The sequence below is a fragment of the Phascolarctos cinereus genome, unplaced genomic scaffold, assembly GCF_003287225.1.
Source record: "Phascolarctos cinereus isolate Bilbo 61053 unplaced genomic scaffold, phaCin_HiC Scaffold_4;HRSCAF=312, whole genome shotgun sequence".
In the NCBI taxonomy this organism is placed as follows: Eukaryota; Metazoa; Chordata; class Mammalia; order Diprotodontia; family Phascolarctidae; genus Phascolarctos; species Phascolarctos cinereus.
Window position 1 is genome coordinate 175,439,888 of NW_027555847.1, and position 25,766 is coordinate 175,465,653.

Sequence of the window (25,766 nt, forward strand, 5' to 3'; positions counted from 1 at the left end):
GTGAGCAGGCGGGGCGAGAGCTTCCGTGGATTGAGGGGGCGGGACTAGAGGATAGAAAAGAAGATTGAGCTAGAGGAAAGAGACTGTCCGGACGCGAAGAACTGGGCCTGACCCATGGCGCGCCTGTTTCTAAATTCCAGCAAATTTCGCCGTTTAGGTTATTTTTCTCTAGAGTTTCCACTCTCTAAGAGCATTTATATCTCCAACCTTCCCCTCCTCTGTTTTCGTACAGTCCGAATCGCGAGAAAACGTGACGCCGAATGTTCAGGCGGAGGCCTGGACGCCTCTGAGAAGAGTCGGTCCTTCTTCATGGGGCCTCAGCCTGCGCCAAAATTCAAAAGAAACGGTAAGCGGGGCCTTCAGGGCTGGCGGGAACCTGCGAGTTTGTCCGCCCTTCTCGGGGCGTTCTTGGTTCGCCTGAGTCAGACCGTTTGTCCCGGGGTTGGTTCGGGGCTCTCTTTCCAGCTCTGCCCGCCACGCGCTGCCAGGTACCGGTGGCCCAGGGACGGGAGGCCTGGTCTGGCAGGGCTGGAGGCGAGGCGGGAGCGTGTTTGCGTGTGTGCGAATGGGTGTAGATGTCAGGAATTTAGCGGAGCGGGGAGAGAGTATGTACGGCTGGGTGTCAGGGATCTAGAGGGAGAGAGCTTTCGTGTGTGTACGTGTGTGTGCGCGCGCGCGTGCGTGCGTGTGATCACAGAAGGCGGGGAGAGAGTGTGTATGCATGTGGGGGTAGATGTCATGAACGCAGACGGTAAGAGTGGGTGTATTTGTAGGTAGAGATGTGGAGACTCAGAGGGGTAGAGAATGTGTACAGGTTTGGATGTTAGGGACTCAGCACAGTGCTTGTTGGCACACAGTAGGTGTTTAATAAATGCATCTTGAGAGAATGAATACATGTTGGTAGACGTGTGTGTGTGATCATAGAAGGCGGGGAGAGAGTGTGTATGCATGTGGGTGTAGGTGTCATGAACATAGACGGTAGGAGTGTGGGTGTATTTGTAGGTGGAGATGTGGAGACCCAGAGGGGTAGAGAATGTGTACAGGTTTGGATGTTAGGGACTCAGCACAGTGCCTGTTGGCACACAGTAGGCGTTTAATAAATGTATCTTGATAGAGAGAATGAATACATGTTGGTAGACATAAATATGTGTATGTACGTATGAGAGAGCGAGATATCGATGGTATTGATGAATTGATGATATTGAATATCCATTCATAGGCTGGCAGAAGTTGAGCTGTGAGGGTTTATTTTGTTTTAAAAGAAATTTTCTTTCCCTTGCTGAGGAGACAGACTTAGACTCATTGTCTGAGCTGGGAAGGGACCATAGAGATTGTTTAGTACCTAGACCTTAGTCCAACTCTTCTAGTTTTTACAGGTGATATAACTGAGACCCAGAGAGGGGGAAGTGACTTGGTCATGGCTGTAAAGCAACTATGTGGCAGAGCTTAGAAGCTAGACCTTCTGTCTCACCTAGTCCCTGTGCTCTTTGCAGTAATTTTTCTTGAATGAACTGGTATTTTGGAGGGAGCATTAGATTTGGAGTCAAAACTTGATTTCCAGTTCTGGCTCTGTTGTTTCCTCCATTTGTCGGCTCCGAGAAGTCACTGAAGTGTATAAGGCATCTGACATACACTGCTATGAGAGGACATAGGAAAACAAACAGCTGATGTCAGTCCTTTAGATCGGTTGGTGTTTCAACTGTGTGATGACAGCAACATTCTAAGCTTTAGACTTTTACTTCTTTGCTTGACTCATTTACCTCTCTTTGTACTGTTTCTGATCCACAGAACTGATTGGTGACCCATTTGGTCTTTTCTGGGAGTTCACTGCCCTCTTTCAAGACAGTAGTGAAAATGCATATCAAGTCCATTATTCTTGAGGGATTTAAATCCTATGCCCAAAGGACAGAAGTCAATGGCTTTGATCCCCTATTTAATGCCATCACAGGCTTAAATGGTAGTGGTAAATCTAACATATTGGATTCCATCTGCTTCTTGCTGGGTATCTCCAACCTATCTCAGGTAAAGTAGAAGTACTTGACCATTACTTGGGGGACAGTCAAATTTGGATTGTTATGTGGCATGCTATCACTGTCACCACCCATTTTTGTATTTTTATATTACATTTGCACATTTTTTCTTAAAAACCTTGTCTTTGAGGGGAGGTATGACAACCTGTGAGCTTGGTTGAAATGGTTCATTGTACGGAGTCAGGAAGATGTAGGTTCTAATTTTGCTTCAGACATTGTGTGAACCAGGGCAAGACTATTAAGCTCTGATCCTCAAACAGATATCAGAATGTGTTTCTGAGCTTTTATGAGGATCTAATGATATTATGCATGTGAAAACTTGAAATAATATATACATCAGCTATTATTACTGCAATATCCTCCTAATTGATTTTTAAGCCTCAAGATTTTAGTTTCTCTAATCCATCCTCCACGTAGCCAGAATGATAATCTTCCTTAAGTGCAAGTCTGAACATATCATTCCCCTACTCATTATTACCTCCAGTAGCTTTCTTGTTGCTTCTGGGATCAAATATAAAGCCTGCCTTCCACTTTTAAAGCCCTTGAAAACGTTTTCCCAACCTACTTTTTCAGCCTTCTTAGATATTGCTCTATCTACTTTATGCACTCTGGTCCAATCAAACTGACATTCCTGCTCTTCCTCGAACATGACAGCCTTTCTCCTGTCCCTGAGTCTTTGCACTGGTGGTTCTTTATCCTTGGATTGCACTCCTCTCATTTCCTTCAAAACTTTGCTTCAGAACTCTGCTAGAGTAATGCCTCCTATGAGAAGCATTTCTGATCCCCCAGCTGCTGGTATTTCCCACTCCCTTAATATTTACCTTGTATTTTGTATGTATTTATTATGTACATGTTGTCTCTGTCAGTAGAACGTTAGCTGCTTTAAGGTAGAGACTTTTATTTTTTGTCTTTGCATCCCTAGTATTTAGCTTAGTGTCTGGAATATAGTAGACACTTAATAAATGTTTGTTGATTGATTATTACTGCTAATATTTTTCATCTCTCATCTTTTTTTGATGGATAGAACTATTCACATAGAAACTGTCCTGGGACAAGTTGATATCCTAATATTATTCTTTTATGGTTAATGCTGTATGAATTGTTGAACAAATGGTAACTTCTCTTCATATATTAGTACTTGTACTTATAGTTAATTCACAGTATATGGGTAGGTTTTCTTATTGGAATTGAAATCTGATTTTTTTTCCCCATCACTGCAATGAGATCTTTGTACTTTTAATTTTTTACCTTGTACTTTAGGTTCGTGCCTCTAATTTGCAAGATTTAGTATATAAAAATGGACAGGCTGGGATTACCAAAGCTACAGTGTCAATCACGTTTGATAATTCTGACAAAAAACAGAGCCCTTTGGGATTTGAGGCCCATGATGAAATTACAGTTACAAGACAGGTGAGTCTTTATGATACTTCTCTGGATATCTTAGAGGCAAATGCTGTTGTTACAAAATTATCAGTGCTATGAGCAAGTGCTTAAATTGTTGTAGCACTTCATTGTGAAGAAGTTTCAATTAAAATATAATTCAGTCAAGTCCTCTTAGATCATAACTTGGTCAAATATAAATGTCTGGTATCTTTCCCTTGTGACTGGGGTATATTGAAGAGGGCCCTGGCCAGCTAAAGGGAGAAGAGTTGGCTACTTGAGAGGGTACAGGGAATGTTCATAAAGATGAGAAGGAAGGTAAGGGTAGGGGAACAATTTGAAGAAAGAGGAGGCTGGCGACAAAATATAAACTTAATAGACTTAGAATTTTTGAATTGTAGACTTTGAGAGCTGGAAGAAATGTTAGAGGTCATGTGTTCCAGATTTGGTGTTTTCCAGTCTTTTCTTTTTTTCATTATACTGTGATGCCTGCCCAGCTTTGTCTAGGCTTGGCCCTCTTGCTCTTCAGCTATGTGTGGATAGACAGAAGCTCTGCATTGAGATCTTTTTGTCTTGCAGCTACAAATATTTGCCTCAAATTGGGGTGCTGGCTTGGGAACCAGGGGACTCTGCTTTTAGTCCTTGCTTTGTTAATTAGCTTCATGACCTTAGGTAAATTACTTCTCTGAGTGTTGGTTTACTTATCAACAAAATTGAAATGTTGAACTAGAAGATTTCTAAACTCCCTAGTGGTTCTGAAAGTCTGATTCCAATTTGTAATGCCCTACTTGACTGTGCTTCTATTTTATTTTCAGGTGGTTATTGGTGGCCGAAATAGATACTTAATCAATGGGGTAAATGCAAATAACACCAGAGTTCAAGATCTCTTCTGTTCTGTTGGACTTAATGTTAATAACCCTCACTTCTCATTATGCAGGTATCTATGGTTTTATATGTGCTTTACATAATTCTGATATATGGATTATTGTGAGTTAGTATATGATGTAGCATTGTTTTTCCTTCTGAGTCTTCAGCTTTGGTACTCATTTTGCCTGATCACCCATTCCCCCCCTCTTTTTTTGGTGAAATAAGTATTTGCCCACTTAAAAATTTTCATTTGCAATGTAAACTAATTCTTTACATTACAAGAGATTCCAGATTGAGGTGGCTACTTGTGTTAGGTACCTGATATACCCCCTCTTTATCACCTGATAGAGTGATTGAATTTTTGAGGTTGCCTGATCTTGTGTCTTGACACATTTAGACGTTTCCTAAGGAGTAAAAATATTCCTTACTAATATCTTTATTGAGGTATTGCTGATAATATTGAATTTCTAAGCTATTTCTTATATGTTAATTTATATTTTTTCCTTAAGTATCTATTTAGATGGGTATTTTTTTTGAAAGAATTATACATAAGAAAAATAATTATCAGTGCAGACATTTATGTTTATATGTATATTTACATATATTTTTACATCACTTATATTTTCCGATGTATTCTCTGCCTCCCAGAGAGCCATCCTTTATAACCAATAATATCAGAATAAAAAAACCAAACCAGTTGAATCAAACTTACCAACATCACAGAAAAGTCTAACATTTGCAGTATTCTATAGCCATAGTCCCACACTTCTGCACAGAATGGGGAAATGCCTTCTGTCTCTTCTTTGAGTCCAACTTTGGTCATTATAATTTTACAGTATTTGGTTTCTATTCTTTCTTTTTGTGTTATTGTAGACACATATATTGTTTTCCTGGTTTTGCTTACTTTACATCAGTTCATATAAGTTTTTCCATGCTTCTCTAACTCGTGCTCAGTTGTATTCCTGTATCACATCTTATTTAGCTATTCCTCAGTTGATAGCCATCTACTTTGTTTCCATTTCCTTACTTCTACAAAAAATATTGCTTTGAGTATTTTGGTATAGATGGAATCTTTCTGTTTGTCTTTTTGTGTGTCTTTTCTGTTTGACTTCCTTTTGGTATATGCCTAACAGTGGAGTATTTCTGTTACAGTAATTACTTTGGAAACTGAACTAAACTCATCACTAAGAATATACTAGATATGGGGCAAGTTACCTTGGTTACTAAAGGAATTACTAATACAAAGCAGTTTTGCCTATAGAACAATCTTGTGGGCTTGTCTCTGAGGACAGTACTAGGACATGGTTCAAGTGTACTTTAAAAGAATTTTAAGTTTTTTTATTCTGAATTTTACAGACACTAACAAATATGAACTTTTTTATATAAGAACAGGAAAAGGATCATATGTAAAACTATAAATACCTATTATGGATAGCTTATTTTAAAATATATGTAAACCATACAATGTGTGATAGATAAAGTATGTAATAGAAAGTATAAAATTTAGCATGTTAAAAATATATTAGATATCTAAATATCTAGTATCGACTTGAAATTTTATGATGCTGGCTTAGGTTGGCTTCTCTTGGTTGCCATTAGGTATGACACTTTTGTAACATTGGGATAGAAAGCTAACATGATCTTAGACTACTTTAAGGGAGGTTTGATGTCTAGAAGGAAATGATAGTTTAGGGCTCTGTCTTGGTCAGACTATAACTAGACTACTATGTTCAGTCTTGGATTCCACATTTTACAAAGAATGTTAACAATTTGGAGAAGATCCAGAGATCATGTTATAAGAGAATGGGCTGAAGGAGCTAGGCTTTTTTGATCTGGAGAAGAGAAAACTTAGGGGCAATATGATTACTGTCTTCTAGTGTCTGAAAGACTTTTAAGTGAAAGAGAGATTAGACTTGTTCTGCTTGGTTTCAGAAAATAAAAGTAGGAACCAAGAGTAGAAGTTGCATGGAGACAGATGTCAGCTTGATGTAAGGAAGATCTTCCAAACAGAAATGTGAAAGAATGAAGTGGACAGCTTCAGGAGGGTTTCCCTTCCCTGGAAGCTAGGTGGCTGTCATTGAGATTGTCCAGAAGATTATCAGTTAGGTACAGGTTGGACCAACTCATGTCTTATATTTCTTCCAGCTCAAGAAATTTGTGATCCAGCATCCTCTCATCAAAACTTACCAGTACTGTGTTTCAGTCCTTCAGGCTGTTAGTAGGCATCAGGAACTAATCTGAAAAACTGGTATTTGGAGACAGCTCTTATGTTCATATAATATTAATATAGTATTAATTACTTATTAATTTTAATTAATTAATAGCTTTGTGATCTTAGACTTGACTTCAGTATCCTCATGTAAAATAAAGAATTTAAGTTAGTTGATTTTTAGTTCTGGGTGTAAACCCTAAGATCTTAATTCAACAGACATTAAAGTATTTCTGATATGCAAGGCATTGTGCTCAGCAGGAGTTTACTATGCAAAAGAATTTCAATTTCCTCAGGTCTACAATGATGATGAGTTCATAGCATCAGATGATTTTAGAACTGCAAGGGAACTTAGGAATCATTTATTCTGATGGTTTTATTTTATATCAGAGGAAACCAAAATCTTAGACAAGTCAGGTCTTGTCTAAGATTATACAAGTAGTATAGTGGAAGATCCTAGATTTAAAGCCAGATCTTCTCCCTTCAAATCCAGTACTTTCTACTATACTAACTACCCCTGCCTCTAAAGAATAATCAATATCCCTTTCAATTAAAATTTTCTGTAATTCTAGTTAAAAGTGAATACTGATTTTTAAAAATACCAGGAGACCATTATTCTTTGTCTTAAAGTCTAATAAAAATAAATCTCTTTATTTTCCTGAAGGTGATAGAAAGGACTTCCCAAAAGATTTGTTTATTTCTGAGAGTTGAGGTAGCTAGTGAACAAAAAAAAATTAGAACTTTTTCTTCCATTTTACATGTATTGTTTTTCCATGGCGGTGTGCCTTGAACATATTTTTCCATTTTTTTTTCAGGGTCGAATTACCAAAGTGTTGAATATGAAGCCTCCAGAGGTAAGAGCATCATATGAACTATTACAGTGGTTTATGACATTAATGATACCTTAAGTTTCTTAGGACCAAGTTTATATTTTGGGAAATATCGTATTGGATCATTTTGAGTGATCTGTAGGTAACTGGTTTCTCTCTACAGTATTTGGCTCCATCCCATATGGGAACATAATTTTGACCACATAAAAGAATGTTTGCAATTGTAGTTCCAAATAAAGAGCTTCAGTTACTGCTTTTTCTCTGAACAACTAATAAAATAAATGGGATGATGATACGATTTTGTCTGAATGTGGTTCTGACATCTGCCGGCACAGTGGGTAGAGCACTGGGCCAGGAATCAGAAAGACCTGAGTTTAAATATGGCCTCCCATTTTTATGACTCTGGGCAACTCACTTAACTTCTGTCTGTCTTAGTTTCCTCAACTGTAAAATGGGAATAATAATAATAATGCACTTCCCTTGTAAGGTTGTTGTAAGGATCAAATGAGATAATATTTGTAAAAGTGCTTAGCATAGTGCCTGGCACTTTGGAGGAGCTATATAAATGCTTATTCTTTTCCTTTATTCCCTTTATTTTGATTGTTTAGCAAGTGGGAGAGCCCCTTCTATCTTTCAGCTGAAGACTACTATACTCTCTGAAATAATATTTTAGCTTTCAGTGAAGGAAGTAATCCCTGTAACTCAAGAGTCAGGGATTGAAGGGATTGATGTGTTTAGTTTCTAATAGCACTGTAATTATTATGTTTTAACCTTGTCATATCTAATGTCCTAGAAGTACTTTCTAATGTTTGCATAGTTATCAATTTGTAACTTGAGTTCTTATGACAAAATTTCTTTAACAATGTATTTATTTTTAGTTTTCAACATTCATTTCTATAAATTTTCTCCCTCTTCATCTCCTACCCCGCCCAAGATGGCATGCAATCTGATATAGGCTCTACTTATACATCTATTAAACATATAGCAATATTTCTTAAAGTGTTTGTTTGCCTCAGAACTTTCCCTCTTCATAGGGGAGGAAAAATAATTATTTGGGGAAGATTTAGTATAGTTGTACAGGCTTTTCAATTAGAGTAGCTTGGTGGTAAGCCTTTGCAGAACAATTTTGCTATACTTATAGAGAAAGAAGATCAAAGATTATACCTCTGTTTACTGCTAAAGCTATTTATTGGGAGCATTGTGATGTGCTAAGTAGAGTAGTGAGCTTAACATCAAGAACAGAAGCCTAAGAGAGTGGGGCATTTGAAAAGAAAGGAAGAAACCGAAGAAATAACTTTGCTTTGAGTTTGGAATTTAACCGTTCCCTAGAAGACAGATATACATTTATAAGCTTTGTATGTACTCCAGACCAGGCTGCATCCCAGTGGTCTTATGCTCTGGTAACCAGATTTCGAATGTCATTAGGAAATGTTTAACAAAATGGATAAAATGTTAGCATAATGTTAATTTGTAGTTTTCTAAGTCAGTATGTAGCTATTGGCATCTGTTTCTATTTGCGTTTGACACCACTGCTTTGGGCAATAAATGTGGCTTAGTTGAGGTTCACTCAAAGCTTTTTGCAGATTCATTTTCCTCTCATTGCTCTTCGATGTTTATGTGATAATTTAAAAAAAATTGAAAAGTTTTTGGATTATACTATTGATGATGTTCTTACAATGAAGGTCTTCATTTTTGTTCAAGGCCAAAAGAACTGTCTATGCTTTATGATTTTATTGAGATAATCACAGAATCTTAAATTCTTAAATATTTATTTAAAACATTGTCATTACAGATTTTATCCATGATTGAAGAAGCAGCTGGAACCAGGATGTATGAATGCAAAAAAATTGCTGCCCAGAAAACCATAGAAAAAAAGGAGGCTAAGCTGAAAGAAATTCAGACGGTAGTTAATGTTTTATTAGATAATTAATATCAGGCAACTATTAAGATTCTGTGTTTAGAGTTCTTATGCTGTAGAGGTGGAGAAACTGGTGTGGGTTTAGATGTGATATTTTTCTTTTGCCTAAAAGTATTTGTTTTTTTCTTTTTATGTTTACCCTAATGAAGTTGTAATTCTTCATTTTACAGATACTGACAGAAGAGATTACTCCAACACTTCACAAATTAAAAGAGGTATGTTTTAAATATATGAAATGATAATTGAGGGGTTGATTTAAGGGCAAGTGACAAGAGGTTCACAGGAGAACTGACTTGGCCATTATCATGCAGGTGGTTATTAGCAAAAGCAGAATTTAGACATGGGACCTCCGACTCCAAATCAGCACTCTTTCCACCTCACACACTTAATACTAGAGTCAAGGATGGAATTTTTTGGCAGCCATATCACTTTGTTGACTCATGTTAAACTTGTAGTCCACTTACATTCCCTAGAATTTTTCATGTTACTTGCTCTCTCCCTACAACTATATTCTGTATTTATATGATTGACTTTTTTTAACCCTAGTGTAGGAGTTTGATTGTCCTTATCAAATTTCATTTTGCAAGATTCAGTTTATTTTTCCAGTCTTTTTATTATTAAGCAAAACACATGGTAATATGCTCTTTCTCTAACTGTACAACAAGTCAGTTGGCGATAAGTAAAAAAATTGTATTAATAAAGCTAATGGTCTATTTAGTATCGTGTGTCTCTTATTAGAAAAAGAAGTTTAACATAGGTTATTGGGTGATTTGACTTTTGCCTTAGGTTCTCTACATGCTACAATATTAATTTTGTAATATATTTTCCCACATGTTAATTCCAGCTAACTAATAATGCCTTTTGTTACTCAAAATGGAAAAATGTGATTAATTTACAAATGCTATAACATTGTGTATAAAAGCTAGTTTTCATTTAACTTTGACTTTTGAGGTCTTTTCCATCTATAAAACTGTATATAATTCTATGATCTGTTCTAATTCAATTTTTCACCTGTGACATTCAGTAAAAAAATTATGCTATGAAATTGAAACTTTGAGTCATGACATGTACATATTTATATATGTATGGGTATGTTTGTTGTGATTTTAAATGGCAGGGGGAGAGTTTGGGAGCTTCAGAAGAGATTCCATTTGAATTTCAAATGTTTTTTTCTTATTGGTAACTTTTTCAGGAAAGATCTTCCTACTTGGAGTATCAGAAAGTAATGCGAGAAATAGAACATTTGAGTCGGTTATATATTGCTTATCAGTTTGTGCTAGCTGAAGATACCAAAGTACGTTCAGCTGATGAATTAAAAGAAATGCAAGCCCAAACTATCAAACTTCAAGAAGAAATAGCTGAGAATGATAAACATATTAAAGAACTTAGCCGTGAAATAGCAGAGTTGGAAAAAAGAAAAGAAAAGGTAAGAAAGCTTCAGTATAAATGTTAGGTAACTTAAAAGGTGAAAAATTGCCTTGCAGAATGACATTATGGGATATCTCTTCTAGAGCCATTGAAGGCGTCTTACTGCCTAACCATTTTCTTTAGAGAGGCACAATATAAATAGCTTATAAAAATTGTTTACACTCTTTACAAAGTTGTCGTATGAATAGAAGATTGCAATATCGTTGTAGATTTTAAGAAACTTGATTGAGGTGAGATGCATTTTATTGTAGGAAATTGGCAATGTCCTTCAGTCTTTGGAAGATGTACTTGCAGAGGCTCAGAGAGTCAATATGAAGTCTCAAAGTGCTCTGGATCTCAAGAAGAAAAATCTGGAAAGTGAAGAAAAAAAACGCAAAGAACTAGAAAAAAGTATGGCAGAGGTAAGCAGTATTATTGCACATAATTCTGGTGGATTGTTCTCAGCAGTATTAACTTGTAATATGGCATTTTTCCAATATTATAGTCTAATGATTACTAATTCTATCTTAACACTAAATTCTCTAGGGTAGAGGTTCTTAACCCATGGTCCATGAACTTACCTTAAATTTTTTTTGATAATTATATTTCAGTATAAATGGCTTAGGAAGCTATTTTGTAATGCCATACATTTTATTCTATTCATTTAAAAATATTTTTCTGAGAAGGGCTTCCATAGACTTTACTAGATTGCCCAAGGGCTCTGGGACCCAAAAAAGGTTAGAATCCCTGTTTAAGGTCTACAGAATATAGAAGCAGAATTGCTGGTGTCATAAATTTCACATTCATTTTAACAAGAATTTATTAAATGCTTGCCACATGTGAAGCACTGTTCTAGGTACTAGGGGTACAAAGGAATGAAAAATAGTCCCTGTCTATAAGGAACTTATATTCTATGATGTCTATATTTTTTTCAACCAATAACTCAGACATTTTCTTTGGCATAGAGATTTTGAAGTTCTTGGTTGTAAGTACCTATCTGGTTTGGCTTTTAAAAAAAAATCACAGGTGAATTGCTGCATCTGACTTTATTTCTTTCACATTATTAATTAAGCTAAAAGTTCTGATCACCATTAAAAAAGGTGAGAGATTCTTCAAGTGCTGGAGCCTTGAATATCAATAGATATATCAGAGTTTTAAATTAATATAACAGTGCTGGTCCTTAAACCATACGGAGAGTTTTATTAATAACACTATCATTCTTCTCCTTGTGGGGTGCCTCATTGTTATTTAAGATTATATTTGCAATAGCAAGCTTAAAAATATAGCAGTTACTGAGTTAGGCAAAATGTGGGACCCAGGACTTTGTGATTAAAACCATGATCTTGAAATTCCTTCCCTCAGCATCATAACATTTTGAAATTGTTATGGAATCGCTGATGTGTGATGTTTAGATAAACAATTTGTGAGTGTGCGTGTATGTGTGTGTTCAGAGAGGGCTGATTTGGAATCAGAGTTCTGGTTTCAAAGCCTGCCTGTGTCATTGACTGTTTCATTAATCTTAGACAAATTTCTTAACCTCTTTGTGTCTCAGCTCCTTCACGTAAAATGACAGGGTTGATGTAAAGAATCTACAAGGTGTTTTCCAATTTTGCATTTATAGATCTTTAAATATAAATTGACCAGCAGCTGGTGATTTTGTTTACTTGTTTTGTTTTTGTCTCTACACCTTATGAAATTAAGGTGGAATAGTTATGATCCATATTGATGGAGAGAGAATATATACCACATATATGTATTTTATGTGTAAAGGAGAGGAAATGAATCCCTGTCCTTTAAACTATTGGGCTAGATGCTGATGTGGGAAACATTGCTTCCCAAGTGAAAGAAATTAATTTCCTTGTTAATTATTTTTCCACAAAGGATTCTAAAACTTTGGCAGCAAAGGAAAAAGAGGTAAAGAAAATAACAGATGGACTGACTTCTCTTCAAGAAGCAAGTACTCAAGATGCAGCTGCCTTGGCAGCTGCACAGCAGCGTTTCAATGCTGTGTCTGCAGGCCTGTCCAGTAATGAGGATGGGGAAGAAGCAACTCTGGCTGGACAGATGATGAATTGCAAGAATGACATAAGCAAAGCTCAGACTGAAGCCAAGCAGGTAAAATCAGAAATTAAACAATTTGTAATTACAACTTAAAAATGTGATAAAATGTTAAGGGTTGGACCAGCTGACCTCTGAAGTCCCTTCCAACTGAGTTTCTGTGGCAGGACTTTGAAGGTTGATAAGCACCTTGGTGCACTAGAATGAATATTGGACTAGGGTTTGGAAGATTTGGGCCCCATTTGTATCATTTACTAGCTGTGTGGGCTGATAAAGTCCCTTAACTCTATCGATAATAACATCATTCTTCTAGTTTCCAGCCAGATTCATAGCCTTAGTTATCTTTGATTCATTCTATTTTAAACTATTTTTTTCCTCACTCCCTCTCCCATTTCTACATGGTCGCTTCATCTTATTTTCTTTTTTGAGGTATCTTTTGGATTCTACCCTTACCAAATTTGTGAGGCAGCTTGTTGAAATAAAAGATAATGTATATAAAATACTTTGCAAACTGTGAAACGCACAATAAATGGCAACTACTATTATTTTTATTAATATTGTTATTATTTGGACCACTGAACCTAGTCAGTAGCTTGAGCTTAATTCTAGTTCCAGTGTTTATTAGCTTGAATGATCATGGGCCACTGAAATCTGGCTGGTTCCAGTTTGCTCTTTAAAATGAGGATAATAAGACTTGTACTATTTACTTCACACAGTCACTGAGGGAAGTTATTTGTAAATTTTAAATTACTATAAGAGTGCGAGCTATTTATGTTTCCATGTTTACCACATATCACTTTACGTTTGGACAAGTATAATAACCCCTCCTTCTGGACTGTCCCCTTTCCAGTTTATCATGTAGATTTTTGCCATGTAATGTTGTGGAAAGCTCTGTTGTCTTTATCATTTCCTTGCTTCAGAATCTATAATGTTTTCTGTCACCTGTTGTATCAAATTAATTTTTCTCAGCGTGATATTCTGTGTTCATACTGAACATTTTATATGTACAACCTTGTTTCTCACTACTTTGTAAATAACTCCTGCATATGGCTAGGCAGAGTTCCTGGTTGATCCCTCTGGAAATGGAGGAAGCTAGAGCTTTGAACTTGGAGGTTCTCTTTTTTCTGAACTCGGCCAGTACCCAGGCTTTGCTATACCTATTCAAGCTCTGTTGCTAGTTAGAATCTCAGAAATATTTGCCATGTGTATTTCATATGATTGTTGGAAATTGATTCATGACAAACATGAATTTGGCTTATATCCTGAGTAGCCTTTAAAGGGAAAAATATTAGGAAATAGCTGTGCTGTTTGAAAAAATGTTCATCTATGATAAGATGATAAGAATTGAAAGAGACCTCTACCTTATGCAATCTGCTGCTCTTTTACGTTTAGTACTACTCTGGTCTTGTCCCATTTTTCAATGTAGGCTCAGATGAAGTTGAAACATGCCCAGCAAGAACTAAAGACCAAACAAGCTGAAGTTAAAAAGATGGATAGTGGCTACAAGAAAGACCAAGAGGCCTTTGAAACCGTGAAGAAGCTTAAAGAGAAACTAGAAACAGAAATGAACATGCTAAACTATCAAGGTTTGCATTAATTGTTTATGTTGTGTCAGACTATTTGACCACTTGCTGAGAAGGGAGCTTTAGGAGAAATGAGATCCTGAGAAAAATATTAATTAAGCTTTTGTTTACAATGCTGTTGTCAAGTTTTGGCATTTAATATTAAATATCCTTTTTATGGGGATTTTAACATATCGGGAGTTAAAAAAGTATTTGTTTTAAAAATATACTTTTTGGATATCTTTTTTCTTTATATATAAACTGTAGGGGTAGGAAAAAAAACCTTTCCTGCCTCCAGATTGAACCCTTTCTTATGACAATAAAAACCTCCCAATTAACCAAAAACATTCCATACCATGTTTGACAAGGCATGTAACATTCTGCCTCATTACTTCCCTGGCTCTGCCATGAGGAGGGAAGTATGTTTCATTATCTCTTCTCCTGGGATGACCCTGATTTTTAAACTTATTTAAAGCTCAGTTTCCTAAATTATCTTTTCATTTTTGTTAATGAAAACTTGAATTTGATTATGCTTATTTCAATATTCTGCAATGTTCAAAAGTTTTTCTGAATACCTCAATATTCATAATTTCTCTTTGTACCATAATATTCCATTATCCATGTATATCATGATTTCTGTTCTTCCAAAGAATATAAATAATAAATTTAAATAACCCTGTGTATAATTTGAGGAAAACCCAATCTTGAATACTACAGATTCCCCTTCCTGCTTCACTCCCCTTCTGAAGTCACTCCTTGACTTTGAACTATCTCATATCCTTCAGGGTTGTACTGAATTATTGGACTGTTAATTCTTATTGGTGATATTTTACTGGGAAGGGTAAAATTTTGCTTAGGTTTAAAATTGAGGGCTATATCCATAAAGGAGAAAAGTGAAATATATATATCTCCTTTTACAAAACCAGTATTTTATATTTGGCAGAGATGATTTAAATATCATCTCTGTTTTTTCATTTAATACTTTTTTGCAAGAGATTTATGCTTGGCTTTTATTTAGTATTTAGTATGTTGCTTAAATTAGGTCACTAAGAATTTTAGAGGGAATTGTTTCTTTTTGGGGCTTTTAAAAAAGTTAAGTTTAATAGTTCAGTTGAGTTATGTTTTGCTGTTTAGAAAACAAGGAAGAACGTTTGTTGGAACAGCGTCGGCTGCTTTCTCAAGATGTCAGCAGGCTGAACAAAACATGTGAAACTTTGTTTGCCAGGTTTCCCAGTCTTCGATTTGAATACAAGTAAGAGATCATTAACTTTATTCACATACATCTTAAAATAAAGAAAATACAGATGGCTAAGGCTAAATACAAATAAAGCAACAAGTGTTCATTAGGCACTTATAGTAGGGATCTACATCACTAAAATAATTTAAAAAAAATTTTTATTTTCAGGTCCAAATTTTCTTCCTACACCTCCTCATCCATTGAGAAGATGAGAAATACAATACCTATTATACATGTAAAGTCATGCAAAACATATTTCCACATTAGTCATGTTGCAGAAATAAGGAAAAGAAAAGTAAAGAGGAAAAAATGCTTCTGTCTGCACTTAGAGTCCATCAGTTCTCTTTCAGGAGGTGGAAAGCATTTTTCATTATGAGTCCTTTGGAATTGTTGCTGGTCATCCTGTTGGTTAGAGCTGCTAAGTCTTTCTCAATTGATTATCATGACAATATTGCTATTAGCGCATACATTGTTCTACTGTTTCTGTTCATCTCACTTTGCATCAGTGCACATAAGTCTTCCTAGGTTTTTTGAAACCATTCACTTTATCATTTCTTTTATAGCACAATAGTATTCCTTCATAATCATATATCATAACTTGTTTAGCCATTTCCCAATTGATGGATGTCTCATCAATTTCCAGTTCTTTGCTACCACAAAAAGGCTGCTGTAAATATTTTTGTACAGACCTACTAGTGGTATTGCTTGGTCAAAGGGTATGCCCAGTTTTATAGCCCATGAAAGAAATTATTATTTTGCTGTTATGGTAACAACCAGTTATTAAATTAGGATTAAGTTTTTATTTCCTTTGTTTCCTCATTCAGGGACCAGTGCCTGTAGGTTCAGTCAGTCAGTCTCAGGCTGATAGAGGAGATTGTCCTGATCCTTGGGGTACCTGATCTTGGGTAGGACCTCACCTAATTAGGAGATCTCACTTCTGTTTAGAGAGTAAACAGAATCTAATTTAGGTCAATTCTTGCCCTTAGGAAACAGACCCATGTCCCTGTACCCCTCTAGTGTAGTTTAGGGTGACCCAACTCATGAAGGAGAAAACCAACCACAGTGGTCTGGGTGGAGATGGATTCCTCTTCCAGATTGTTGGAGGTGGCAGAGTCTCATGATCAAGCCATGTTCTCAGTGGGAGGAACTGAAGACTTAGCTCACCTCCTCATTTAAAGGTCCACCAATCAACAGTTGATTTCTCCTGTTGGGGGCATTTCCTTTAAAAAAAAATATTTAAGGGGGCAGCTAGGTGGTGCAGTGAATAGAACAACCGCCCTGGGGTCAGGAGGACCTGAGTTCAATTCCAGTCTGACACATAACACTTACTAGCTGTGTGACTCTAGGCAAGTCACTTAACCCTAATTGCCTCACCAAAAAAAAAAAATTTAAGGCATTCATTGTCTCCATTAGGTGTCCCTTTGGTTACTGAGAGAAACCACTGACCATCAATTTGTTGATTATTAGCTAGCCTAATTAATAAGTTGATTTTTAATTACCCAGAAACTGTTTCTCTTGGATTTTTCATTCTTCACACCCTTTGGGCATAGTTCCAAATGATTCAAACTGTGTACATTGTTTAACCTAGCAATATTACTACCAAATCTATATGCTAAAGAGATCAACGAGAAAGGAAAAGGACCCAAGGTGATTTTGAAAATAGCAGCATTTCCTACAGTTGTATTTCCAACGTAACAAGTGGCAACAAAGTTAAAAATTTTAACTCTGTTAATTGCATGATTACTGCAGAGCATTCTTAATTCTTGTTAAACGTGACTTTAAGTTTTTTAGATTAAATTTAGATCATCTTTAGTTTGCTTACAATAATATTAAACATAGGTATGTAAAGCATTTATGAAGCACTTAACTCTGTTCCGGGCACTGTGTTATGTGCTTGAAATACTAATACAAACCAGCAAGATAATCTTCACCTTCAAGGAGCTATCATTCTTCCGCCCCCCCCACCCACCCTGGGGGTGGGTGGGGGGCAGGAAATAAAGGAAATACAAGACCATTGTACCAACTCTTGCAGCAAACATAGGCAAGCAAAACAAATTCTTAAATTGGCCATGTCCAAAACTGTCATGTCTCATTCTGCATTTTGAGTGTCACCTTAGTTCAGGAGACAGGTAATATATTTTTCACCAGTTGTATTCTGGAATCATGGTTGGTCATTGTGTTAATTGGAATTCTTAATTCTTTCAAAGTCTCTCTGAAACTTTACCTTTCATTATTTCTTATGACACAGTAGTATTCAGTTACACCCATATACCAAAATTTGTTGATCCATTCCCCAATTGACTGGCATCCCCTTAGTTTCCAATTCTTTGGCACTACAAGAAGAGCTGCCGTAAACATTTTTGTGTGTCTGGGTAGTTTTCCCCTTTCTTTGACCTTGTTTTGGGTGCAGGCCTAGTAGTGGTAATTGCTAATTCAAAGGGTTATACATCAAAGTTTAGCAACTTTTTGGGCATAGTAAGGAGTTCGTATTCTAATGAGAGGAGACAAAAAGGGACCGGGTGGCATGGTGTAGCGATAGCCAGGAAGGAGCATGGATATCTGGTTTTGGGCAAGATAAAGCAAAAGGCCACTTATTAGATCTGAGGACCTAGAGATAGATGAGAATTCCAGCTGCCTGATGAGGACAGTGGTCTCACTGTATATGACGTTTTGTCACATAGGTTATTCGCACGGAAAAGTATATTTTGTTGTATTAAAGTAAGCTATGAGGAGTTTAACTGATTATGAAATTGTGGTTTGCATTTGCAAATATTGTGAATCTTCTGCTTTTGTTTTAAGCTGGGTGTATGTATCAGGAAAACTCGATCAGTAGGTGGGTAGTATGTATTTTATCAAATGTACTGTATCAAATGTAGTAGTATCTCCTCAGAATTAATTTTTTTTATCTTTTGTGTCAAAGGGATCCAGAGAAGAATTGGAATCGAAATCACGTAAGAGGCCTTGTGGCTTCTCTGTTTAGTGTAAAAAACGCCGCTACAACAAAAGCTCTAGAAATTGTGGCTGGTGGGCGACTCTATAGTGTTGTAGTAGACACAGAGGTAAGTTGGTAGCCTTTTTCATGTTATATATATATTTTTTCATCTTTATATTTTGTTTGATAAAAATGTAAGGTTGAAGAAGTTCCATTTAACTTTAACCATTGCCTGTTAGGGAAGTAAGAGAGTTCTTGGGTTTGTGGAACACTCTCTAAGATGTGCTATGTTGGGGCAGCTAGATGGCACAGTGGATAGAGCACCGGCCCTGAAGTCAGGAGGACCTGAGTTCAAATCTAGCCTCAGACCAAACACTTAATAGTTACTAGCTGTGTGACCCTGGGCAAGTCACTTAACCACAGCTGCCTTTAAAAAAAAAAGATGTGCTATGTTATTCACAGAATCCCATAATTTCTAGATTTGGAAGGGTCCTCGGTGACCATCTAGTCCATCCTGTCCTTGAAGGCTGTCCCCATTATACAACATAATTAATGAGAAGTCCTGCATTCTCTGTTGAAGATAATGTATGGGAGCCAAATGCTTCCTGAGGAAGCTCATTCCACTTTTCAGAAGTTTTTTCTTTATATCAAATCTTATTTTCCTCTTTGTAACTTCAACACACTGCTGTTAGGTCTGCCCTCTGGAAACATACAGCAAGTCTAATCTTCCATTTTAACTGTCCTCAGTGGCTCTGTTATTTCCCTGTCTGTTCCCAAGTCTAATCTTCAGACTAAACATCCTCAGTTTTTATACGATGAAATAGTAAATGATTTAATATACTAAGTGGAATCCTACTGAGTAGGGAAAAAAAATCTGAAATATAGGGTAGCATGCTTATTAAGCAAGATTTAGACTAGGAGGCATAGTAAATCTTAGCACAACAAAATGTTGAAAGTGTAGGAATGTGTTGTCTTCTTTCTAATAGGAGGTGTCTTAACTTTCACATATATATATATATAAATTGTAATTTGGAAAAGATAATTTATAATATTATTTTGTAGCAAGTCCTGTTTATTTTTATTATGTAATATAAATGAAATCTCTAGGACTGTTTTTTTCTAATGACACATATACCTGAATTTGGTGTTGATGCTCTGCTTCAGAAAGCAAATTATTTTTAGTATTGAACAGAGAGTTGACTATCAACAGAGTTTTCCTCTTAGTTTGATGGTGTTAGAAACATTCTGTAAGGTTAATACAACTTATTTTTGTTCCTCTCTGCTGCAAGATTAAAAGCAAAAATCAAACACACATTATAACTTAAAAACAAACAAACAAACCAGTGAAGAGTTTTGGGTTTGAATGGAAAAAAACCAGTATTATAAGAACATTAATGTCTCATGATGGTCTAAAAGGTATCCATTTCCTTAACTATTGGTTTCTGCTTTATGTACCTTTAAAACATTTTGGTTAAAAAAAAAAGCACATGTATCAACATGCATGATCTGTAGTATATAGATTATAAGGAAGCTTAGACAGCTGCGTGTTGGAAACATCATAAAGCTCATAGTTCCACAATATCTTTAGAGATAACATTCATTTTCTCCTTTTGAATTTTTTGTGTACCTTGAATTTTTTTCCCTAATATGCAATATTTATTTTAGATTACAGGTAAAAAAATACTAGAAAAAGGTGAACTAAAGCGTAGGCATACTATAATCCCACTCAACAAAATTTCATCCAGGTGTATTGGAAAGGAAACTCTGAATATAGCTAAAAATCTGGTAAGTCTCTTGTGTGTGTTTCATATGCATTTTCATTTTATAACCTCTTTTTAGAAAAGCAATTGGCATGCTGATTAGAGTGTGGGACTTCATTTCAAGAAGACTTGATTTCAAATTCTGCGTTTTTAAATAGTATTTTAAATATATTTTGCAAACCTGGAAGTGCTGTGTGACTGTCAGCTACTATCATTATGTTATTTAGAGAATAACTATATGGATTTGTGCTACCTTGGAACTTGAATTATGAAAACACATGAACACGTGTCTTAAATTAAGACATTTCCTTAAGTCTCAAGGAAATTGAGGCATCTAGCTTCTTTTTAATTAACACCTAAAATTAATAAATAAGTGTTTGTTATTATTTACTATGAATCTTTAGCTATATTAGTGAAATTTGCAAGCCCCTTTTACAGCTCAGTGTGGCTTCAGTATGGCATAAAATATTGGAAAAAGTCTTATTGAGGGTAGTAATGGCTAGGTTTTTGTTTGATTATGAGATGTATGGTTTCATTGTTTAATCTTCTTGCATAGACCATCCTAGACATGCAGTCATATATGTTTAAAGACTTAGTGCATGTTTAGAAACCTTAGATTTATTTTTTAACTTAAAATTTTTTAAAATTACTTTTTCAATTAGCAAGCATTTATTTTCTCTCCCCACATTGTTTCTGCACTTCCCCCATTCAAATAAAACCCTTGTAAAAATGGTTGTAGTCACAATGAACAATGGATATGAGTAGCCCAACAAAATGCATAGTCTCCCTGGGGTGATAGGTAACACCAAGAAAAAAGGAAGGAGGGGAGCTAAGGTTAGAGAAGTACATGCAATTAGCATGATTGGCATCAAAGAAGTGTCAGAATATGAGAATTAATGAGCCGTAGGGCAGGCACACAGGTAGGTCCAGGCAGGATAGGGCAGCACACACACACACACACACACACAAAATAGTTATGGTGAATCAAAACAAATTCCTACACGGATCATGTCCAGAAAAGTGTATCTCATTCTGCATCTTGAGTCAATCACCTTTCTGTCAGGGGATGGGTAACACGAGTGAGTGTGTATGCGTATCTTTCTCCTAAATGTTAGTGCCCTCCCTCTGAGATTATCTTCACTCTATCCTGTCTGTATCTTTTTTGTTCATTGTGGTTTACATGTTGTTTCCCCATTAGATTATGACTCTGGCCTGACAAGTCTTCTTCTTGGCAGGTTGGTGCCAATAATGTGCATCTGGCCCTTTCCCTGATTGAGTATGAACCTGAGCTTCAGAAAGCAATGGAATTTGTCTTTGGAACAACCTTGGTCTGTGATACACTAGACAATGCTAAGAAAGTTGCCTTTGACAAGAGGATAATGACTAAAACGGTCACTCTGGATGGTGATGTGTTCGATCCTAGTGGAACACTGAGTGGCGGTAAGGGCAGCTGCTCTGGGTACTTTTATTTGAACACATGCCCATCTTTTTCTTGGTAACGTAATAACAAATCTTTGTGTTGTAATAGGAGTACTTTGTTAATATAGCATATTGGAATATTTGAAATTATATTTGAAAAATTCATAACTTATCATTGTATGATGTTAATCTTGGTAACAGTTCTGAGGTAGGCAGGGCACCTACACCTATTAGTCTCCTTTTTACAAATAAGGAAATTCTGGCACAGAGGGACTAAGTGAGCTCTCATTGTTAATGATGGTAATGGAACCCAGGTTTCTTGATTCTCAGTCCATTACTTACTCTGCTAGACCTCACTACTCTGTAAAACTTGGAGATTGTAAAAATATGTCAGTTGTCAAGATCCTCTGACTTCATTAGTGTAGAAATTCCCTTATTGACCACATTTGTAACTTCCCTGTAACTTGGTAGCTAAGACTTTTGCTTCGGTTACACATGAGTTAGTTTATGTCAGGAGTTAGAATTTCACCTAGATTTTCTTGACTCCAAGGCTAGCACTCTGGACCCATAAGGCAAAAGCAGATATTGTCATTTCAGATAGTAGGAAGAGCTCTGAGTGCTGCATAGCTCCTCAGTATGATATTACTCCTCAAGGCAGATATGTAATCTAGGCTCACTCTTAAAATTTTTTTTATGTAAGATTGTGAAATCCGTAGCCAGGATTTCACTGAAAAAGTATTAATGGATCCTTTCTAGGAAACTCGCTCTAAGAGAGTTCCTCTTTATAGATTACGCTTACAGATGCTACACTTGATGTCTTTAGGGTCAGGTGAGATGGGATCCTCTAGTACATAATGGAGTTAGAATGTTTGATATTAATTCATTAAAAGGTATTTTTATTGTGAAATTGAAGATCAAGCCATATATGAAAAAATACCAATTTCCAGTTTTCCTTATTGCCTGTGTGATCTTGATGAATCATTTAACCTCTCTGGTCCTTAATTTCCTTATTTTTTTTTTTCCTGAGGCATTTGGGGTTAAGTGATTTGTCCAGAGTCACACAGCTAGTGAGTGTTATGTGTCTGAGGCTGGATTTGAACTCAGGTCCTCCTGATTCCAGAGCCAGTGCTCTATCCACGGTGACACCTAGCTGCCCCAATTTCCTTATTTTTAAAATGGAGGTGAGGTAGACTAGATCAGTGATCTCCAAACTTTTTTGATCATTCACTGCTGTCAGAAAAAGATTTTTGAACACCCAAATATGTATATTATTTATATTATATGCATGTCCTATTATACTAATAGTTATATACATTTTAAACTTTTCATAAAAATAGGAATTTTAAAGAGGAAAAGAAGATGATGAAATATTTCAAAAATATTAATGGTAGAAAATCCACTTTCAGTAACATATTACTAATAATGATATTTTAGTGGGAGCAATATGATTGAATATGCCTTATTATTTTTGAAAATTTTGGTTTAGCACTTTGTGATATAGCAATTTGAAAGTTTCCTTTTAAATTCAGTCTCTTTTGGTACTTGATTTTCATGGTTGTCATAGCTGAAAAATTACTTCACCAAGATTCTCTGGATCCAAATAGAACAAGTGCAAGCACTTTCCAAATCATGAGACTCATTTTTCAATCCCATGATACAGAAGTGTTGATTGAAATTAGGCTATTTTCCCTGATGGAAATTGTCAGTTGTTCTTACAAGTGGCTCAGAAGGGGTTTTATTTCTTTTTCTTTTTCTTTTTTTGCTAAGCAGTGGGGTTAAGTGACTTGCCCAGGGTCACACAGCTAGTGAGTGTTTTGTGTCTGAGGCTGGATTTGAACTCAGATCCTTCTGAGTCCAGGGCCAGTGCTCTATCCACTGCATAACCTAGCTGCCCCAGAAGGGGTTTTATTTTTAACAAATAGGTTCAAAACCCACTGCAATACCTTATTTGGAAGACTTAAAAATGAGTTAGAAAGTTCTATTTCCAAGCCTAAGTATGTAGACATTAGAGTTTTTGTAAGTGACAACACATTATATTTACCTGGAGAATAGAGTAATTATCCTGGAGGAGAGGGTGGTCCACAGTGTCAGATATTGTACAGAGGTCAAGAAGAATAGGGATTGAGAAAAGGCCTTTAGATCTGGCAGTTAACAGATAATTGGTTAACTTCAATGAGAGCAGTTTCAATTGAGTGAGTGGTCAATGATAAGAAGGAGGTCAAATCCTAGGAGATTGGAAAGATGAGAAATAGAAAAATTTAGAAGATTTATTTTTCTGAGAAAGATAATGTAATGAGCTCTATGCAGGTCCATCTGTGGCCCCTTAACCTGTGATACTTTGTTTCCCTTAAAATGAAAAGAGGGTGAGGTGTGGTTGGTTGCATAAACTTGGGGTTTTCCCAATAGCACCTTCATAACTTATGTGGATTTACACAGTAATGGGGGAGACTCTGTGTAGTAGTGTTGGAGAGAAACCCCAAGACTGGCTGTTGTGGGGAGGAAGGGGTTTGGCTCATCTTTATTTTTGACCCCTGGGGTCAAGCTGTGGTCTTCTTGGGGTCGTGTCTTTGGGGTTATGCTATTGCTGTTTAGGAATGTAGTTTCCCATTGTGGAATCCACTGGAGTGGGAGGATCAGAGGACTCTCCTGGCTCTAAATTTTGATCTGTGATTTTATACACAAGTTTGTAGATAACCCAGTGCCCAGCTCACCTTTTCTCTCTGTCCGTAACAGGTGCTCGGCCCCAGACTGCATCTGTTTTGACCCAGGCTCAAGAACTCAAAAATATTCAAGAGGAGCTAAAAGTCAAGGAGAATGAACTCCAGGCTATAGAAAGGGAATTAGCAGGTCTAAAAAGTACGGCAGAAAAGTAAGGCTTCTGTTAATTCAAATAGCATTTTTTTCCCTTTAGAGATTTGAATGGTAGACAAAATAACATTTATCTTTTTCTCCCCTATGGACTCAGTCAACTGGGAAAAATCATATTCTTTTGATTTTGAATGTTGAATAATTATCTAAAGGGTTAGCTATTAGAAGAAAATATGTTCTGGTTCACAAAGAGCACTTGACAAGGAACCGAATGAAAGAGGGCTGAATTTGGAATCAGGGTCAGAGTTCCAATGTTGGTTCTGTTGCTTCTGGCCTTCGTGGCATTAGAAAGTTACCTGAGCCTCATTTGGGGCCTTTGAAAAATGAGGTTAGTGGACTAGCTGACTGTAAATTTAGCTGACTCTAAATCTATGATGCTTAGGCTAGAGGTCAAAAGAAGGACCATATTAATTATCAGTGATGTGACCAAACTAACCTTGGTGAGCTTCCATTTGACAGATTTGGCAGTTAAGAAATAATTGCTAACTTGGATGAGAGCATTGTTATTTGAGTGAATTGTCAAGGATAAGGGGGAAGTCGAATACTTAGGAGGCAGAAAGGATAGTAGTACTCTGGAAAAAAAATAAGAAAGTTCAGAAGAAGGATAATTTTGGTAGGAAAAATAATATAATGAAATCCATGCACGTTGTAACCCATCTATATCTCCTTAACCTGTGATACTCACTTTGTCTCACTCAGAATGAAAGGGGGGGTGGGGTGAGGCAGGGTTATCTTTTTTTTTTTTAAGATCTTTTCTTTTCTTTTTTAATTTTTTTTAATTTTTCTTTTTGAAATTTTTTTTCTATATGCTTTTGAGTTGAAAATTTTTCTCCCTTTTTCTCCCCCCCACCCTTCCCAAGACGGCGCACAATCTGACATAGGCTTTACATTTACATACCCATTAAACATATTTTCACATTAGTGAAGTTGTAAGTAAAAATTAAAACCAATAGGAGGAACCATCAGAAAGAGGAAACAAACTCAACAGAAGGTAAAAATAAGTGACAGCGATTTGACTTCCATAGTTCTTTCTTTGGATGTGAACAGCATTTTCCATCCCGAGGCCTCGGGAGATGTCTTAGATCCTTGAAATGCTGAGAAGGGTTCAGTTTAACAATCTTAGTCATTGTATAACGTGGCTGCTATTGTGTACAAAGTCCTCTTGGTACTGCTCACTTCACTCAGCATCAGACCATATAAGTCTTCCCAGGTTTTTCTGAAGTCAGCCTGTTCATCATTTCTTATAGCACAATAGTATTCCATTACATTCATATACCACAGCTTGCTCA

The 25,766-nt window shown here is 36.3% G+C and overlaps 1 protein-coding gene across 2 annotated transcripts in view; it reads left to right on the forward strand.

Moving 5' to 3' along the window:
• Window positions 1-352: 352 nt before the first annotated feature.
• Window positions 353-25,766, forward strand: part of SMC2 (structural maintenance of chromosomes 2) — a 45,421-nt gene continuing 20,007 nt past the window's right edge. Inside the window, exons 1-16 of one of the 2 annotated variants that reach the window (XM_021001849.2) lie at window positions 353-488; window positions 1,789-2,022; window positions 3,291-3,440; window positions 4,226-4,336; window positions 7,290-7,340; window positions 9,109-9,219; window positions 9,405-9,449; window positions 10,427-10,660; window positions 10,914-11,063; window positions 12,523-12,756; window positions 14,126-14,285; window positions 15,396-15,513; window positions 18,419-18,557; window positions 20,096-20,215; window positions 21,426-21,630; window positions 24,343-24,478. In XM_021001849.2, coding sequence (XP_020857508.1) covers window positions 1,855-2,022; window positions 3,291-3,440; window positions 4,226-4,336; window positions 7,290-7,340; window positions 9,109-9,219; window positions 9,405-9,449; window positions 10,427-10,660; window positions 10,914-11,063; window positions 12,523-12,756; window positions 14,126-14,285; window positions 15,396-15,513; window positions 18,419-18,557; window positions 20,096-20,215; window positions 21,426-21,630; window positions 24,343-24,478 — 2,132 coding nt within the window. In that variant the 5' untranslated portion in view covers window positions 353-488; window positions 1,789-1,854. Of the gene's footprint in view, window positions 489-1,788; window positions 2,023-3,290; window positions 3,441-4,225; window positions 4,348-7,289; window positions 7,341-9,108; window positions 9,220-9,404; window positions 9,450-10,426; window positions 10,661-10,913; window positions 11,064-12,522; window positions 12,757-14,125; window positions 14,286-15,395; window positions 15,514-18,418; window positions 18,558-20,095; window positions 20,216-21,425; window positions 21,631-24,342; window positions 24,479-25,766 lie in introns of those variants that run through there. The other variant, XM_021001848.2, reaches the window with a different exon arrangement.